Source organism: Hyla sarda, chromosome 6, assembly GCF_029499605.1.
Source record: "Hyla sarda isolate aHylSar1 chromosome 6, aHylSar1.hap1, whole genome shotgun sequence".
In the NCBI taxonomy this organism is placed as follows: domain Eukaryota; kingdom Metazoa; phylum Chordata; class Amphibia; order Anura; family Hylidae; genus Hyla; species Hyla sarda.
The window spans coordinates 202,776,954-202,797,709 of NC_079194.1; the positions used below are offsets into that span (position 1 = coordinate 202,776,954).

A 20,756-nucleotide genomic window follows, 5' to 3' on the forward strand; every position below is an offset into this window, starting at 1 on the left:
TATATATATTGATAGTTCGGACATTTACGCACTCAGCGATACCAAATATGTTTTTTTTACTCTTTTTGGGGGACAATTTCCATTTTATTGGGGTAGGGGATTTTTCTATTTTTAACTGTTTATTTTTGCATTTTTTTAAATACTTTTTATGTCTTCATAAAGGGACTATCTATAGCAATCACTTGATTGTTAATACGGTTCAGTGCTATGCTCTGGTCTGCTCGATATCAGACCAGAGCAGGAGACGACCGGAGGCAGGTGAGCGGACCTCCGGCCGCCATTTTAGATGATCGGATCCCCACGCAGCGCCGCAGGTGATCCGATCATCTATTTAACGCCTTAACAACCACAGACGTAAATGTATGTCCTGGTGCTGCAGTACTTCACGCACCAGGAGATACATTTACGTACTATACATGGCCGCATGCATCGGAGAGATGCTTGGGTCATGCGCTGCAGGTAGCAGCCAGGGGTCTATGGTAATGGACGACTACCGCGATTGCGCGGATATCCGCCATTAACCCATCAGATGCCGTGATCAATACAGATCACGGCATCTGCAGCTACAGTTTTGGCTGATCTGATAGCCCGCAACATGGCCGCAGGGATCAGACCAGCTAACATGGCGGTCGGAGGTCCCCTCACCTGCCTCGGCCGCCTTACCGGCGTCTTCTGCACTCATCTGCCTTCCAGCAGACCAAGATCGCCGATAACATTGTTCAGTGCTTATGCCCTATGCATAGCAATGAACACTATTAGCAGTAAGGAAGGGGGCAGTAAGCGATATTTACTGCTGCCCTTCCTAGTGGGTGCCAAACTGCAACTCCCAGCATGCCCAGACAGCCAAAGGCTGTCTGGGCATGCTGGGAGTAGTAGTTTTGCCATTGCAACATCTGGAGGGTCACAGTTTGGAGACCACTGTTACAGTGGTTCCCAAACGGTAGCCCTCCAGATGTTGCCAAACTACAACTCTCAGCATGCCTAGACTGCCCAGGCATGCTGGGAGTTGTAGTTCTGTAACATCTGTCGCTTCAGATTTTGCAATTTACATGAAATTTTTGAAAATTGCTGCTCTACTTTGAAGCCCTCTAATTTTTTCAAAAAGCAAAAATATGTCCATTTTATGATGCCAACATAAAGTGGACATATTGTATTTGTGAATAAAAATTAAATTTATTTGGAATATCCATTTTCCTTACAAATAGAGAGCTTCAAAGTTAGAAAAATGCTACATTTTCAAAATTTTCATGACATTTTTGGATTTTTCACCAAGAAAGGATGCAAGCAACGCCGAAAATTTACCACCAAAATAAAGTAGAATAGGTCACGAAAAAACAATCTCAGAATCAGAATATTCGGTAAAAGCGTTTGAGTTATTAATTGGTGGTGGTCAGATATGCGAAAAAGGGCTGCGTCCTTAAGGGGTTAATCGTATTGACCCCCAGAATAAAGAAAAGATTACATTTTTACCGTATATCGTACGGTCTGAAAACAAAACCTTCCAAAATTTGCTAAGTTGCGGTTTTCTTTTCAATTTCCCCATACAAATAGTATTTTTTTGGTTGTGCCATACATTTTATGATAAAATGAGTGATGTCACTAAAATAAGTGATGTGCAAAAAACAAGCCCTCATACTAGTCTATGGATGAAAATGTAAAAGTTATGATTTTTAGAAGACGAGGAAAAAAATTATAATAAAAAAAATAATAAAATACATACAATTGGCCTGGTCCTTAAGGTCAAAATGGGCTTGGTCCTTAAGGGGTCAAACATGCTCATTGCCGCAGATGCCGTGATTTGTATTGATCAAGGCATCTGAGGGGTTAATGGCAGGTTGATGTCTGCCATTACCGGAGGGTCCCTGGCTGCTGCTAGCAGTCAGGACCTGCCGTGTATGACGCGAGCAACGCTTCGATGCTCGGGGGTCATACATAGAACGTAAATGTATGTCCTGGTGCGTGAAGTACCTCTGCACGAGGACGAACATTTACGTCAATGGGCGTTAAGGGGGTTAAAGGAAAAGTTTCCCATAGCAACCAATCACATTGCTTCTTTCAATTTTCAGAGGCCTTTTCAAAAATAAAAGAAGCGATCTGATTGGTTGCTATGGGCAACTAAGAAACTTTTTGATAAGGTTTTGATAACTCTGCCCCATAGTGTCCATCTGAGAACAAAGTGAAAAATCCAATCAGTAGCCACACCCCTAAATATAGTGTATCTGTGTAAAGTAACCATGTGGTCGTCCCAACCAAAGGAAGCCCCCTTCAATATTTAATGGCCATACAGACAAAATGCCGTGCCTGTGTAAAGTGGTATCTGAGGACTATTTATTATGCTCATACACCTTCCCAATCCCCCATTGTTTTGCTGGAGCCAAGCCCCACTGCTCATCACTTGCTGGTGTCTTCCAGTTATTTGCTTAGTAACCACTACCCTGCGCCAAAATCAGGGAGTGCTGGACAACAGTACTGGCACCGGCAGAGGATTAGGAAAGGAGAGTACAGTTTTTAACTCCAACATGATTATTACTTATTTAATGTAGTCCCCGAAACACCCCTTTAAAAGTAACACCCCTTTGAGAGTAAATTAGTTATATTTAAACCCTTCCAGTACCTATCAGTTGCTGTATACTACAGAGGAAGTTCTTTTCTTTTTAAATTTCTCTCCTGTCTGACCACAGTGTTCTCTGCTGACACCTCTGTCCATGTCAGGAACTGTCGAGAGCAGGAAAAGTTTGCTATGGGGATTTGCTCCTACTCTAGACAGTTCCTGAGACAGACAGAGGTGTCAGCAGAGAGCACTGTGGTCAAACAAAGGAAATTCAAAAAGAAAAGAACTTCCTCTTGAACATACAGCAGCTGATAAGTACTGGAAGGATTAAGATTTTTAAACAGAAGTCATTTACAAATCTATTTAACTTTCTACCACCAGTTGATTTAAAGATAAATGTTTTCCAGTGGAGTAACCATTTAATGTTATGGCCCCTAAAAACCCCCAAACTAGAGGGAGATTTCTGAGTCACGAACATCAGTAAATAATATCTGCTCTCTACTACAGCTGGTAAGAGTGGAGGGCAACCGTTTCGGACATTACCTGGGAAAGCTCATCTGAATGGGCAGCACAAGATGCTTTATTTCTCCTGTTGTTCCTACAGATCATAACTTCTTATTCTGTTCCTGCTAGGACCTAACCACTAAGAATAGTATGATGCCTGGGCCTTACCAATGGTTACAAAAAGTATTTAAAAATAAATAAATAAATAAAAAAGTCAGTGATGTTCAAACCGAGGCTGGTACCATCAGCACTAGAGATGAGCGAACTTGCAGTAAATTCGATTCGTCATGAACTTCTCGGCTCGGCAGTTGATGACTTATCCTGCATAAATTAGTTCAGCTTTCCGGTGGGCTGGAAAAGGTGGATACAGTCCTAGGAAAGAGTCTCCTAGGACTGTATCCACCTTTTTCAGCCCACGGGAGCACCTGAAAGCTGAACTCATTTATGCAGGATAAGTCATCAACTGCCGAGCAGAGAAGTTCGTGACGAATTGAATTTACTGTAAGTTCACTCATCTCTAATCAGCACCAATTAGACAGGGTACCTTCAAGACTTCATTCACACTGCATTTCCTGCAGCTGTAGATGTCAAATACAAATGATTGAGTGAAAATGTTTATATGGTACAGCTATGTGCTGTTCCATAGAAGTAGTTCTTAAAAATATATATATAAATTAATAAATAAAAACACAAACTTTGTTACTATTATAGATTATTTTTACATACAGTATGTCAAAACTCTTCACAATCATATAAGAACAATAAACAGGAGAAACTTGGCTGATCTTTGCTCTAGTGCCCCAGATATCATGTGGCCTGACTCTAAACACATTGTAGACAGATGACAAGCGTCCAATAAGAGCGTAGGACTAATCTAAAAAGCCTATGGAGTGACCAAACACCGGGGCGGGACGTGATAATCTCCAGGAGCTCGGGGATAACTCAGGTGCCCTCTAGTTACAATGTACTCTGAACACACACGCTGGACACTGTGCTGTTACTGTTGTAAAAAGTAACGCAAACAAATATATTTATGTCAATAAACAATGATATAACCAAAACAAAACATCTATTTTTGGGTGCCACCAGTATATGAATGAGTCTATGAGGGGGTATGGGGAAAAAATGGATCACACAATTATGTTTTTATCCCCCGTGAAGAGCAGTTATCACTATGGCAGACTCAAGCCGTGCATTAGATAGTTGGCTATACATCTAAATAATAGTTCGTCACACACACACTATATGGCAGGGCTTGACTAATCCTGGATGCCAGGTCGACAACGTGATTAAGATTTTCATAGTGGAGCCCAGGTTTTGGTCATTTACATTTATTTATTTTTTTTCAATCCATGTTGGTCCAAAAAAAAAAAAAAAAAAAAAAACATCACAGAGGCAGAATTGCCTTTGTTTGTTGATCCAATCTCCTAGCAAATTGTGATCCAAAAAATCAAAGCCACATGTATCTAAGGCTACATTCATTATTATTATTTTTGGGGCCAATTTTGGCACTTAAAATAGCCTAAATAAACTATTTTAGGTTTTGTTTTTTGAGTTGTAAAATATGGTCCAAACAAGGTAGTGTACATATAGCCTAAGCAGGTCTGATTTTTTTTTTTTAAATAACATATACACACACATATACACACATACAGAACAGGTGTCATGTGTAGAGTACACAGAACAGACATGTATATACAGGTGTAATGTGTGTAGAGTATACATGTATTCAAACACAGATGTCATGGATAAAGCAGAGGTGTAGACTATAGATAGTATATATAGGTGTCATGAGTATATACATGTGACATGTAGAGTAAAGAGAGTAGATTAATATATACAGATGTCACTTGAAGAGTAAACGCACACACACATACAGGCAGGTCATACACGTCTATACACACACATATACAGGCAGGTCATACACGTCTATACACACATACAGGCAGGTCATACACGTCTATACACACAGGCAGGTCATACACGTCTATACACACAGGCAGGTCATACACGTCTATACACACAGGCAGGTCATACACGTCTATACACATACAGGCAGGTCATACACACACACACATACAGGCAGGTCATACACGTCTATACACATACAGGCAGGTCATACACGTCTATACATACAGGCAGGTCATACACGTCTATACACACACATACAGGCAGGTCATACACGTCTATACACACACATACAGGCAGGTCATACACGTCTATACACACACATACAGGCAGGTCATACACGTCTATACACACACATACAGGCAGGTCATACACGTCTATACACATACAGGCAGGTCATACACGTCTATACACACACATACAGGCAGGTCATACACGTCTATACACATACAGGCAGGTCATACACGTCTATACACATACAGGCAGGTCATACACGTCTATACACACATACAGGCAGGTCATACACGTCTATACACACACATACAGGCAGGTCATACACGTCTATACACACACATACAGGCAGGTCATACACGTCTATACACACACATACAGGCAGGTCATACACGTCTATACACACACATACAGGCAGGTCATACACGTCTATACATACAGGCAGGTCATACACGTCTATACATACAGGCAGGTCATACACGTCTATACACATACAGGCAGGTCATACACGTCTATACACATACAGGCAGGTCATACACGTCTATACACATACAGGCAGGTCATACACGTCTATACACATACAGGCAGGTCATACACGTCTATACACATACAGGCAGGTCATACACGTCTATACACATACAGGCAGGTCATACACGTCTATACACATACAGGCAGGTCATACACGTCTATACACACAGGCAGGTCATACACGTCTATACACATACAGGCAGGTCATACACGTCTATACACATACAGGCAGGTCATACACGTCTATACACATACAGGCAGGTCATACACGTCTATACACATACAGGCAGGTCATACACGTCTATACACATACAGGCAGGTCATACACGTCTATACACATACAGGCAGGTCATACACGTCTATACACATACAGGCAGGTCATACACGTCTATACACACACATACAGGCAGGTCATACACGTCTATACACACACATACAGGCAGGTCATACACGTCTATACACACACATACAGGCAGGTCATACACGTCTATACACACACATACAGGCAGGTCATACACGTCTATACACACACATACAGGCAGGTCATACACGTCTATACACACACATACAGGCAGGTCATACACGTCTATACACACACATACAGGCAGGTCATACACGTCTATACACACACATACAGGCAGGTCATACACGTCTATACACACACATACAGGCAGGTCATACACGTCTATACACACACATACAGGCAGGTCATACACGTCTATACACACACATACAGGCAGGTCATACACGTCTATACACACACATACAGGCAGGTCATACACGTCTATACACACACATACAGGCAGGTCATACACGTCTATACACACATACAGGCAGGTCATACACGTCTATACACACATACAGGCAGGTCATACACGTCTATACACACATACAGGCAGGTCATACACGTCTATACACACATACAGGCAGGTCATACACGTCTATACACACATACAGGCAGGTCATACACGTCTATACACACATACAGGCAGGTCATACACGTCTATACACACATACAGGCAGGTCATACACGTCTATACACACATACAGGCAGGTCATACACGTCTATACACACATACAGGCAGGTCATACACGTCTATACACACATACAGGCAGGTCATACACGTCTATACACACACATACAGGCAGGTCATACACGTCTATACACACACATACAGGCAGGTCATACACGTCTATACACACACATACAGGCAGGTCATACACGTCTATACACACACATACAGGCAGGTCATACACGTCTATACACACACATACAGGCAGGTCATACACGTCTATACACACACACAGGCAGGTCATACACGTCTATACACACAGGCAGGTCATACACGTCTATACACACAGGCAGGTCATACACTTCTATACACACAGGCAGGTCATACACGTCTATACACACAGGCAGGTCATACACGTCTATACACACATACAGGCAGGTCATACACGTCTATACACATACAGGCAGGTCATACACGTCTATACACATACAGGCAGGTCATACACGTCTATACACATACAGGCAGGTCATACACGTCTATACACATACAGGCAGGTCATACACGTCTATACACATACAGGCAGGTCATACACGTCTATACACATACAGGCAGGTCATACACGTCTATACACATACAGGCAGGTCATACACGTCTATACACATACAGGCAGGTCATACACGTCTATACACATACAGGCAGGTCATACACGTCTATACACATACAGGCAGGTCATACACGTCTATACACATACAGGCAGGTCATACACGTCTATACACATACAGGCAGGTCATACACGTCTATACACATACAGGCAGGTTATACACGTCTATATACATACAGGCAGGTCATACACGTCTATACACACACACACACACACAGGCAGGTCATACACGTCTATACACACACACACACACACACATACAGGCAGGTCATACACGTCTATACATACAGGCAGGTCATACACGTCTATACACATACAGGCAGGTCATACACGTCTATACACACACACACATACAGGCAGGCAGGTCATACACGTCTATACACACACACACATACAGGCAGGTCATACACGTCTATACATACATACATACAGGCAGGTCATACACGTCTATACATACATACATACATACAGGCAGGTCATACACGTCTATACATACATACAGGCAGGTCATACACGTCTATACATACATACAGGCAGGTCATACACGTCTATACATACAGGCAGGTCATACACGTCTATACACACACATACAGGCAGGTCATACACGTCTATACATACAGGCAGGTCATACACGTCTATACACACATACAGGCAGGTCATACACGTCTATACATACATACAGGCAGGTCATACACGTCTATACACATACAGGCAGGTCATACACACACACACACATACAGGCAGGTCATACACGTCTATACACACACACACACATACAGGCAGGTCATACACGTCTATACATACAGGCAGGTCATACACGTCTATACATACAGGCAGGTCATACACGTCTATACACATACAGGCAGGTCATACACGTCTATACACACACACACACACACACAGGCAGGCAGGTCATACACGTCTATACACACACACACATACAGGCAGGTCATACACGTCTATACACACACACACATACAGGCAGGTCATACACGTCTATACACACACATACAGGCAGGTCATACACGTCTATACACACACATACAGGCAGGTCATACACGTCTATACACACACATACAGGCAGGTCATACACGTCTATACACACACATACAGGCAGGTCATACACGTCTATACACACACATACAGGCAGGTCATACACGTCTATACACATACAGGCAGGTCATACACGTCTATACACATACAGGCAGGTCATACACGTCTATACACATACAGGCAGGTCATACACGTCTATACACATACAGGCAGGTCATACACGTCTATACACATACAGGCAAGTCATACACGTCTATACACATACAGGCAGGTCATACACGTCTATACACACACATACAGGCAGGTCATACACGTCTATACATACAGGCAGGTCATACACGTCTATACATACAGGCAGGCAGGTCATACACGTCTATACACATACAGGCAGGTCATACACGTCTATACATACATACAGGCAGGTCATATACGTCTATACACACACATACATACAGGCAGGCAGGTCATACACGTCTATACACACACATACAGGCAGGTCATACACGTCTATACACACACATACAGGCAGGTCATACACGTCTATACACACACATACAGGCAGGTCATACACGTCTATACACACACATACAGGCAGGTCATACACGTCTATACACACACATACAGGCAGGTCATACACGTCTATACACACATACAGGCAGGTCATACACGTCTATACACATACAGGCAGGTCATACACGTCTATACACACATACAGGCAGGTCATACACGTCTATACACATACAGGCAGGTCATACACGTCTATACATACAGGCAGGTCATACACGTCTATACACACACATACAGGCAGGTCATACACGTCTATACACACACATACAGGCAGGTCATACACGTCTATACACACACATACAGGCAGGTCATACACGTCTATACACACACATACAGGCAGGTCATACACGTCTATACACACATACAGGCAGGTCATACACGTCTATACACATACAGGCAGGTCATACACGTCTATACACACATACAGGCAGGTCATACACGTCTACACACATACAGGCAGGTCATACACGTCTATACACATACAGGCAGGTCATACACGTCTATACACATACAGGCAGGTCATACACGTCTATACACAGGCGGTCACACTCACCCACACGCCCAGGCTGTCGGTCACCAGGTAGCGGCCGATCTCTCCCGCCACCTCCCAGGCGTCCCCGGACAGTGGCCCCCGGTTGTCTTCCGCCTCCCCCGGGCCTGTCTCTCCTTCCTCGTCCAGCTCCCCGTTTAGGCTTCGGTAGGCGCTCAGCAGACTGAGGCCCAGCAGTAGGCCGCTTAGGCCGGTGTAAGTCCGTAGGCTGGGCCAGGGGAAGCGCTCCAGAAACAGAAGAGGCATTTCTAGGAGAGCCCGAGGCCCCCGTGGGCCTGGTGCAGCGTATGGAGCAGTTGTCTGTGTCGCAGTACTGGAGGCCAGGCGGTGTCACACTGTAAGCGGGGCCGCTCTCGCTCAGTCTCTCTTGGGCGGCCCGTTCTCCGGTCAAACACTTAGCTACGGCGATGTCTTCCGTATATTGGTCGGTGTGACAGCGCCATCTGTTGGTGGCGGGGCGCACTTACCCAGAAACTTCTAGGTCAGAGCTGTTCGCAGACCCGCGCGCTGCCGCTAGGTTCTGCAGGTGCGTCTGCTGTCCTTAGGAGATACATAACCAGCTATAGACTGATGGCCACTTCAGGTAAACCTTGACCGTCTGCACATGAAGAGACTCTTCCGTTCCACCACATCCTAAAGGTGCTCTGTTGCAGTGGTTCTCTACCTATTTCGTGACTGTACCCTCATAGGGTGAAAAGTATGTCCTTGGGTACCCCTTGCGCAGAATTTAGGTGTGAGGGGTACCCGCGGACAATATAAATCATAAAAGTACTTAATTTCATGATGGCGTGTGTTTACCTTTCTAATGCGATATTTAATCCCATTTTGCCATTACCCCCCCCCCCCCTCCATCTTAATCCCCCTGTGCCATTATTCCCCCCTCCATCTTAATCCCCCTGTGCCATTTTTCCCCCTCCATCTTAATCCCCCTGTGCCATTATACCCCCTCCATCTTAATCCCCTTGTGCCATTTTTCCCCCTCCATCTTAATCCCCCTGTGCCATTATTCCCCCCTCCATCTTAATCCCCTGTGCCATTATTCCCCCTCCATCTTAATCCCCTGTGCCATTATTCCCCCTCCATCTTAATCCCCTTGTGCCATTATTCCCCCTCCATCTTAATCCCCTTGTGCCATTATTCCCCCTCCATCTTAATCCCCTTGTGCCATTATTCCCCCTGCATCTTAATCCCCTTGTGCCATTATTCCCCCTCCATCTTAATCCCTTGTGCCATTATTCCCCCTTCCATTTTAATCCCCTGTGCCATTATTCCCCCTTCCTTCTTAATCCCCTGTGCCATTATTCCCACCTCCATTTTAATCCCCTTGTGCCATTATTCCCACCTCCATTTTAATCCCCTTGTGCCATTATTCCCACCTCCATTTTAATCCCCCCTGTGCCATTATTCCCCCCTCCATCTTAATCCCTTTGTGCCATTATTCCCCCTCCATTTGAATCCCCTGTGCCATTATTCCCCCCTCCATCTTAATCCCTTTGTGCCATTATTCCCCCTCCATTTGAATCCCCTGTGCCATTATTCCCACCTCCATTTTAATCCCCCTGTGCCATTATTCCCCCTCCATCTTAATCCCCCTGTCAGGCCCAAGGCCTGATTATTAAAATCCTATATGTGTATTATAATTATAACTGTGTGACGTATTATCCAAGCCATGGGTGAGAGGTCATTCAGACTGTGGGTTTGTGTATTGCATTTTATTGGGGGGTCTGGCTGTTTGTTTACATCTCCTTTGAAGTCAAAGGCTTTTTTGAAGTCATGCACTCTGGTCCCATCCTATAATCAAACAGATAAGGGGCCAGGAAGAGAGAAGACGCCCTGGTGGGATCAGAGGGGAGAGGGGAATGGAGTCTCCCTCCCAAGAAAGCAGATATGATATTTAAAACAATGCTAGACTGAGGGTGTTCAAGGCTGTGCCCAAAGCTGATAAGACCATCCTAAGAACATCTGGACTCTGACTCTCATGGACTGCTATATCATCATGCTGTAAGAACTTCATCTTTTGTTTTCTGAGCTTGTCTTGCAAAACTCTTTTATATATTTTTGTAACTGTATGTCATTTGTTTCTGTATTTTTATATAGTCAGCACTGTGATACCTTTTATCAGATTAAATGTTTAATTAATCAGCTCTGGTCTTTGATCTCTAAATATATGAGCTCACCTTTCTGAAGGCAGCTCTGGTGGAAACACGTTTATCTAAGGGTTAATTTGGGGACTTGCTGGGACTAGTAGTGGATACCCAGAGGTCTGGCGGCTTTAACCCTTGCACCATCACACTCTCTCTAATGTCTTGGCTGGACTGATAGGGTGTGATTGTGACACCCCCTGTGCCATTATTCCCACCTCCATTTTAATCCCCCTGTGCCATTATTCCCCCCTCCATCTTAATCCCTTTGTGCCATTATTCCCCCTCCATTTTAATCCCCTGTGCCATTATTCCCCCTCCATCTTAATCCCTTGTGCCATTATTCCCCCCTCCATCTTTATCCCCTTGTGCCATTATTCCCCCTCCATCTTAATCCCTTGTGCCATTATTCCCCCCTCCATCTTTATCCCCTTGTGCCATTATTCCCCCCTCCATCTTTATCCCCTTGTGCCATTATTCCCCCTCCATCTTTATCCCCTTGTGCCATTATTCCCCCCTCCATCTTAATCCCTTGTGCCATTATTTCCCCCTCCATCTTTATCCCCTTGTGCCATTATTCCCCCCTCCATCTTAATCCCCTTGTGCCATTATTCCCCCCTCCATCTTTATCCCCTTGTGCCATTATTCCCCCTCCATCTTAATCCCTTGTGCCATTATTCCCCCCTCCATCTTAATCCCTTGTGCCATTATTTCCCCTCCATCTTTATCCCCTTGTGCCATTATTCTCCCTCCATCTTAATCCCTTGTGCCATTATTCCCCCCTACATCTTAATCCCTTGTGCCATTATTTCCCCCTCCATCTTTATCCCCTTGTGCCATTATTCCCCCTCCATCTTAATCCCCTTGTGCCATTATTCCCCCCTCCATCTTTATCCCCTTGTGCCATTATTCCCCCCTCCATCTTAATCCCTTGTGCCATTATTTCCCCCTCCATCTTTATCCCCTTGTGCCATTATTCCCCCTCCATCTTAATCCCTTGTGCCATTATTACCCCCTCCATTTTAATCCCCTGTGCTAGTATTCCCCTTCCATCTTAATCCTTGTGCAATTATTCCCCCCTCCATCTTAATCCTTGTGCCATTATTCCTCCTCCATCTTAATCCCCTTGTGCCATTATTCCCCCCTCCATCTTTATCCTCCTGTGCCATTATTCCTCCCTCCAATGCCCCTGGGCCAATATATGAGATACCTACAATAACACCCTCCCATACTGCAGTGTTACACTTAGTTTAACGTGCTTACCAGGCCTGTGTCTATCCCGTTCGGCAGAAGTCGGATGGCCACACTGACGGTGACGTCCTTCTGCGATGTGCCGACACCTCCGCTCAACGTCAGGGACGTCTCCCGTCAGGCCCGGCAGCCACTGCAGCTCACGTAAAGGGACCGCAGCTCTGGCCGCGGTACAATATAGTGAGCTGCTGCAACATCCAGTCCCTGCTCTGCGCTGACAAATACTGACCAATGCATGGCCAGTATTTGTCAGCGAATTGCCGAACCCCCGCTTAACCCTTGGCGTACCCTGGTTGAGAACCCCTGCTCTATTGGATTCTGTGACCATGTATGAGATGATGTGATCTTTGTGACATGGTAGATGTTTCTGCTGGAACTAGCCATGAGTAGGCAGGTACATTGTGGTCATAAAGGGATGACCTGTTCACCTCCTGCTGTTGCTTAGAAACAACTCTCAGCATGCAAAGCCAAAGGGCATGCTGGGAGTTGTAGTTTTGCAACAGCTGGAGTTCCAACTACAACTCCCAGCATGCCCTTTGGTAGTCTGTGCATGCTGAGGGTTGTAGTTATGCAACAGCTGGAGGCACATTTTTTTTCTATGAAAAAGTGTGCATCCAGCTGTTGCATAACTACAACTCCCAAAATGCACAGACTACCAAAGGGCATGCTGGGAGTTGTAGCAGTGTGCCTCCAGCTGTTGCAAAACAACAACTCCCAGCATTTCCGGACAGCCACTGACTGTCCAGGCATGCTAGGAATTTAGCAACAGCTGGAGGCACCCTGTTTGGGAATCACTGGCATAGAATACCCCTATGTCCACCCCTATGCAATCCCTAATTTTGTCTTCAAATGCGCATGGCGCTCTCTCACTTCAGAGCCCTGTCGTATTTCAAGGAAACAGTTTAGGCCCACATATGGGGTATCTCCGTACTCTGAAGAAATTGTGTTACAAATTTTGGGGGGCTTTTTCTCCTTTTACCCCTTATGAAAAGGGTAAAGTTGGGGTCTACACCAGCATGTTAGTGTAAAAAAATAATAACATTTTATACTAACATGCTGGTGTTGCCCCATACTTTTAATTTTCACAAGCGGTAAAAGGAAAAAAAGACCCCCAAAATTTGTAACGCAATTTCTCCTGAGTACAGAACTATCCCATATGTGGGTGTAAAGTGCTCTGTGGACGCACAACAAGGCTCAGGAGTGAGAGTGCACTATGTACATTTGAGGTCTAAATTGGTGATTTGCACAGGGGTGGCTGATTTTACAGCGGTTCTGACATAAACACAAAACAATAAATACCCAGATGTGACCCCATTTTGGAAACCACACCCCTCATGGAACATAACAAGGGGTATAGTGAGCCTTAACACCCCACAAATGTTTGACGAATTTTCATTAAAGTTGGATGTGAAAATAAAAAATAAAAAATTTTCACAAAAATTCTGGTGTTACCCTACATTTTTCATTTTCACAAGGGACAATGAGAAAAAGAAAAAAATGGTTGTATCCCCATTTCTTCTGAGTAAGAACATACCCCATATGTGGATGTAAAGTGCTCTGTGGGCGACCTACAATGCTCAGAAGAGAAGGAGCAGCACAAAGCTCTGCGAGCGCACAACAAGGCTCAGGAGTGAGAGCGCACCATGTACATTTGAGGTCTAAATTGGTGATTTGCACAGGGGTGGCAGATTTTACAGCGGTTCTGACATAAACCCCCCCCCCAAAAAAAATACCCACATGTGACCCCATTTTGGAAACTACACCCCTCACGTAATGTAATAAGGGGTACAGTGAGCATTTATACCCCACAGGTGTCTGACAGATTTTTGGAACAGTGGTCCGTGAAAAAAAAAATTTTTCATTTGCACAGCTCACTGTTCCAAAGATCTGTCAAACGCCAGTGGGGTGTAAATGTTCACTGCACCCCTTATTAAATTCTGTGAGGGGTGTTTTTTCCAAAATGGGGTCCACTGTTGTGGCACCACGGGGGGCTTTGTAAACGCACATGGCCTCCCACTTCTATTCCAACCAAATTCTCTCACCAAAAGCTCAATGGCGCTCCTTCTCTTCTGAGCATTGTAGTTCGCCTGCAGAGCAGTTTACATCCACATATGCGGTATTTCCATACTCAGAAAATGGGGTTACAAAATTTGGGAGGCTTTTTCTCCAATTACCCCTTGTGAAAATGAAAAATCAGGGGTAACACCAGCATTTTGTTGTCAAGCACCTGTGGGGTGTTAAGGCTCACTGTACCCCTTGTTACGTTCCTTGAGGAGTGTAGTTTCCAAAATAGTATGCCGTTTTTTTTGTTTTTTTTTTGCTGTTCTGGCACCATAGGGGCTTCCTAAATGCGACATGCTCCCCAAAAACCATTTCAGCTAAATTTGCTTTCCAAAAGCCAAATGTGACTTCTTCTCTTCTAAGCATTGTAGTGCGCCCGCAGTGCACTTGATGTCCACACATGGGGTTTTTCCATACTCAGAAGAGATGGGGTTACAAATTTTGGGGGGCATTTTCTCCTATAACCCCTTGTAAAAATAAAACATTTGGAGGAAAACCAGCAGTTTAGTGAAAAATAAAAAAATCATTTACACGTCTGATTTTAATGAAAAGTCTGTGGGGTGTTAAGGCTCACTGGACCCCTTGTTACGTTCCTTGAGGGGAGTAGTTTCCAAAATAGTATGCCATGTTGTTTTTTTTGCTGTTCTGGCACCATAGGGGCTTCCTAAATATGACATACCCCCCAAAAAACAATTTCAGAAAAACTCGCTCTCCAAAATCCCATTGTCGCTCCTTCCCTTCTGACCCCTCTAGTGCATCCACAGAGCACTTTACATCGACATATGAGGTATTTCCTTACTCAAGAGAAATATGGGTTACACATTTTGGGGGTCTTTTTCTCCTTTTACCCCTTGTAAAATTTCAAAAACTGGGTCTATAAGAACATTCGAGTGTAAAAAATGAAGATTTTGAATTTTCTCCTTCACCTTGCTGCTATTCCTGTGAAACACCTAAAGGGTTAACACACTTTCTGAATGTCATTTTGAATACTTTGGGGGTGATGTTTTTATAATGGGGTCATTTATGGGGTATTTCTAATATGAAGACCCCTCAAATCCACTTCAAAACTGAACTGGTCCCTGAAAAATTTCGATTTTGAAAATTTTGTGAAAAATTTTAAAATTGCTGCTGAACTTTGAAGCCCGCTAATGTCTTCTAAAAGTAGAAACATGTAAACTTTATGATGCAACCATAAAGTAGACATATTGTATATGTGAATCAATATATCATTTATTTGGAATATCCATTTTCCTTACAAGCAGAGAGTTTCAAATTTAGAAAAATGCTACATTTTCATGACATTTTGTGATTTTTCACCAAGAAAAGGATGCAAGTAACGACGAAAATTTACCACTATGTTAAAGTAGAATATATCACGAAAAAACAGACTTGGAATCAAAATAATCGGTGAAAGCATCCCAGAGTTATTAATGCATAAAGTGACAGTGGTCAGAATTGCAAAAAGGGCTCAGTCCTTAAGGTGAAAAAGGGCTCAGTCCTTAAAGGGGTTCTCCGGTGCTTACACATCTTATCCCCTATCCAAAGGATAGGGGATAAGATGCCTGATCGCGGGAGTACCGCAGCTGGGGATGCCCGCAATCATGCACTCGGCACCCCGTTTGTAATCAGTCCCTGGAACGTGTTCGCTCCGGGTCTGATTACGGGTGACTACAGGGCCTCCGCCCCCGTGTGACATCACGCTCCGCCCCTCAATGCAAGCCGATGGGAGGGGGCGTGATCCTCTGTGCTCTTACCTGTCTGATAGCACTCCTCTGTGCTCTCTCCTGTCTGATAGGACTCTTCTGTGCTCTCTCCTGTCTGATAGCACTCCTCTATGCTCTCTCCTGTTTGATAGCACTCCTCTGTGCTCTCTCCTATCTGATAGGACTCCTCTGTGCTCTCTCCTGTCTGATAGACTCCTGTGTGCCCTCTCCTGTCTGATAGGACTTCTCTGTGCTCTCTCCTGTCTGATAGGACTCCTCTGTGCTCTCTCCTGTCTGATAGGACTCCTCTGTGCTCTCTCCTGTCTGATAGGACTCCTCTGTGCTCTCTCCTGTCTGATAGAACTCCTCTGTGCTCTCTCCTGTCTGATAGGACTTCTCTGTGCTCTCTCCTGTCTGATAGTACTCCTCCGTGCTCTCTCCTGTCTGATAGCACTCCTCCGTGCTCTCTCCTGTCTGATAGCACTCCTCCGTGCTCTCTCCTGTCTGATAGGACTCCTCTGTGCTCTCTCCTGTCTGATATCACTCCTCTGTGCTCTCTCCTGTCTGATAGCACTACTCTCTGCTCTCTCCTGTCTGATAGGACTCCTTTGTGCTCTCTCCTGTCCTATAGAAACACCCATATGTGACCCCAGTACAGAAAATACCTTTCCTGGGGAAGGTGTATAAGGGTGAAGTGGACATTTGGAATGGATGGGTGTTTCCTAAATTTATTTTCCAGGAATGGATGAAGTGAAATTTATAAAAAAAAAATTAATTGCAATTTACCTACTGATATACCAATTATGTACCCAGAATAATGACCCAGAGCATTGCCAAAAGTAAAACTTGTGCCCGCCCCCCAAACTCTATGCTCTGCTTTATCGGGGAAGGTTTTATATGTGGCTGTCCCTAAACTGTTGCCTGCAAGTATGACAGTGCTCAGGGGGGAAGAGAGCACTTGAGGCAACTTGAAAACCCCCAATGCATGTGACTCGGTGACCCATGACCCATTTTTTGGAAAAAATACCCCAAGAGGTGTTGCCAGCGTACTGGGACAGTACAAAAGAGTTGTACATGGCAACCTGGACCATGTAGACTGCAGCTTATTTGTACCATGTCTGGGCTTTACGCTTGGCTTTATATGGCTTGAGGACTTGATCAGAGAGATCAACTGCCCCCATATACTGATTGTAGTCTAGAATACAATCAGGTTTGAGGACCATTGTTGTGGTCCCTCTCACAGGAACAGGGGTGCTGCCATTACCATGAATTGTGGTCAGCATAAGGACATCCTTCTTGTCCTTATACCTGACCAGCAACAGGTTTTCACTGGTAAGGGCCCTGCTCTCACCCCTGGGGATAGGTGTCTGGAGTGGATAGGTCGGGAGGTTCAAGGAGGGAATCCTTCCCCTCATACACTCTAAACTTGTAAGTGTACTCTGAGGTTTCATGCCTTACCTCGCCCGCTTTGTGGGAATATATTGGCAGAAAATAAGTCTTCCTTCAAAGCTGATTTGAGATTCATCAATAGAAGCCTCCCTTTTGGGTATGTAGGCCTCCAAAACTTTTGCCCCAAAATGATTGATGACTGGCCTGATTTTGTACAGGATCACTTTGGGGGTGGTGGTGGGGGTACATGCTGCTTCATTATCAGCATAATGCAGGCATTTCTGTATGGCCTCAAAATGTCCCCATGTCATGATCATACTGTAGAGTGGGGTCTGGTGGAGGATGTCCACACTCCAGTATTGCCTGATACTGGGTTTTTTGACTAGGCTCGTGCAGCATGAGGCCCCAATACGTCCTCATCTCGGCTGCAGTGACGGGGGTCCATCCATTGGGCCTAGCCAAAAGGGAATCCGGGTGCTGCGCGACAAACTGTGGGGCGTACATGTTTTTCTCCCCCACCATCAGATTGACAAAGTCTTCACTGAAAAAATAACTAAAAAAGTTCATTTCAGTGAAGCTGACAATGTCAATCTAGATTCCTGGGTTGGCAACAAACCTAGGAATCACAGGCTGATAGTCCTCTAGGACAGTCCAGACAAGTTCACCTGTAAGGGGTACAGGTAAACTTGACTTGTGGGCCGGACAACTAGTACGGGCACCTGGGTCATTAACATGGGGGGTTTGTGGCCAAGCATGGTGGCGGCGATGGCAACACCTTCTAGGGGGCCCATCATCACTAGATGATGATGAGGAGCACGAGTAGGACAGCAGGAAAGTGGGGTGTTCCTCGTCCTCACTGGCACTTTCGGTGTTGGAGAGCATCAGGGTGCATGGCTTCTCTACCGAAAAAACCCTGCGGGCCATTTTTAAATTTTTATGAAGGGGTGTGCGTGTGTGCTCAAAAAAGTGCCTGCACCCCGAAAAACCACTGATCAGTGTAACTGTGGGGTGGGCGATTCGCTAACAGTGAGCGGCCGCTATTTTATATAGAAAAGGTCTGTCCCCCAAAAAAGGTTGGGAGCGTACCGCAGCACTCTAAAGTAGGGCCCGGGCCACACAGCTAAAGGTGCTGTGGACCCTCGGACACCTACTGTGGGGGGCAGCTGCAGAAAAAAACTTTTTTAGCTCCTAAACTATCCCTGCTTAATCTAAATCTCTCCCTATACTAACCATGCCGGATGGCGCACAGAGTGCCTAGATGGGCATGGGTGGCACAAGGGGGGGGGGGGCTCACTATACAGAACAGGCACAAGCTCTGCTCGCCAACTTCCTTGTGTGGGGGCGGACACACCGATCACCCTCCTTTTCTGGAAGATCGGGTCACTGGAGACCGGAGTGCCCCAAAATCGCTGCGATTCACAGATATGGGCGGGTCTCAGGACCTCCCTGGGCATTGACACAGGCATACAGGTACGCCCTTGTTCCTTAAAGGATAACTGCAGCGGCATTACACTTATCCCCTATCCACAGTCTGAATAATAATATAATATCCGGTTAATGAAATTGTTGTCAACTATTTTTATAATTGATTAAATCGGTTGGAAGGTTAATTGGGCAGTCTATTTTCAAATTTTACATATACATAGCGATTATCACTGTGTATATATATATATATATATATATATATATATATGCAGTTGTGGTCCCCGGTAACCTGGGTAGTGGAGAGGGGTCCCAGCATACACGATCGTCCACTTCCTGTAGCCACTCTATGCACCATCATAAATCCCCAGCTGTTAGGCTCTGTGCAACAGGCTGGACTTGCAAAGTGCAAGATTATGTGTGCTGGGCCCCCCTCTTCACTAAACAGGCTTCTGGGCCACATGGGATGTCACTGGACCACCAGGGAATGTGCCACCCCTCTCTGGCCACAGTTAAGAAACAGGGAGGGAAAAATAGACCATATATAGAAAGAAAAAAAATATTATATATAGTATTGTGGTGAGGGTGTGATGAGGGCAGATGTTATTGCCCTAGGGGCAGATGGCATTTACCCCTTGTATTCGTGATGCCAGGGCATGGTTAACCTCTGCACCACCCGAGGTATAGCCGCTGGATCCTGGGATAGGCGCGGGGCAAATAATGACTCTGATACCAATTTACGGAACAACAGCAGCTTTACTGAGGCAGACAGATGGAATAGTCTGTACAGCTCAGTTAGGCCCAAGGAGGTGACCAGTGACTTTAGAGACTTGCGGGCTCACTGGGACTTGTAGTGAAATTGGACAGAATGCTGCAGAATCACGCTGAATTTAGACAGACTTGACTGCTTTGACTAGGATTGACTAGACTTCACTCCTTGTGTAGCTTAGCAGGCTTTGACGTTCACCTGTGGGGCACTTGGTGATGGAAGCATGGGTGCTTGACTAGGCCTTGGGTCTCTTCAGAGCACCAGACACTCTCAGGTCTTGACTGTACCTCAGCATGCTCTAAACTGAACCTAACTAGATCCTCCCTGGGTTGATAAGGGAGCAATTTGGAGTGGTCCTGTAGGTCACCCACCATACAAGTCACCTGGTCACTGACACCTTTCATGGTTACATGACTTGGTAACAACATTTAAAGGCACATGAACTTTATAAAGA

General features: G+C 45.0%; 1 protein-coding gene across 4 annotated transcripts in view; it reads right to left on the minus strand.

Moving 5' to 3' along the window:
* The window catches only part of AMFR (autocrine motility factor receptor), a 66,820-nt gene extending 56,501 nt beyond the window's left edge, over positions 1-10,319 (minus strand). Inside the window, exon 1 of one of the 4 annotated variants that reach the window (XM_056526263.1) lies at positions 9,570-10,318. In XM_056526263.1, coding sequence (XP_056382238.1) covers positions 9,570-9,812 — 243 coding nt within the window. In that variant the 5' untranslated portion in view covers positions 9,813-10,318. Of the gene's footprint in view, positions 1-9,569 lie in introns of all 4 variants that reach the window. The other 3 variants (XM_056526262.1, XM_056526265.1, XM_056526261.1) reach the window with 3 other exon arrangements.
* Positions 10,320-20,756: the final 10,437 nt, after the last annotated feature.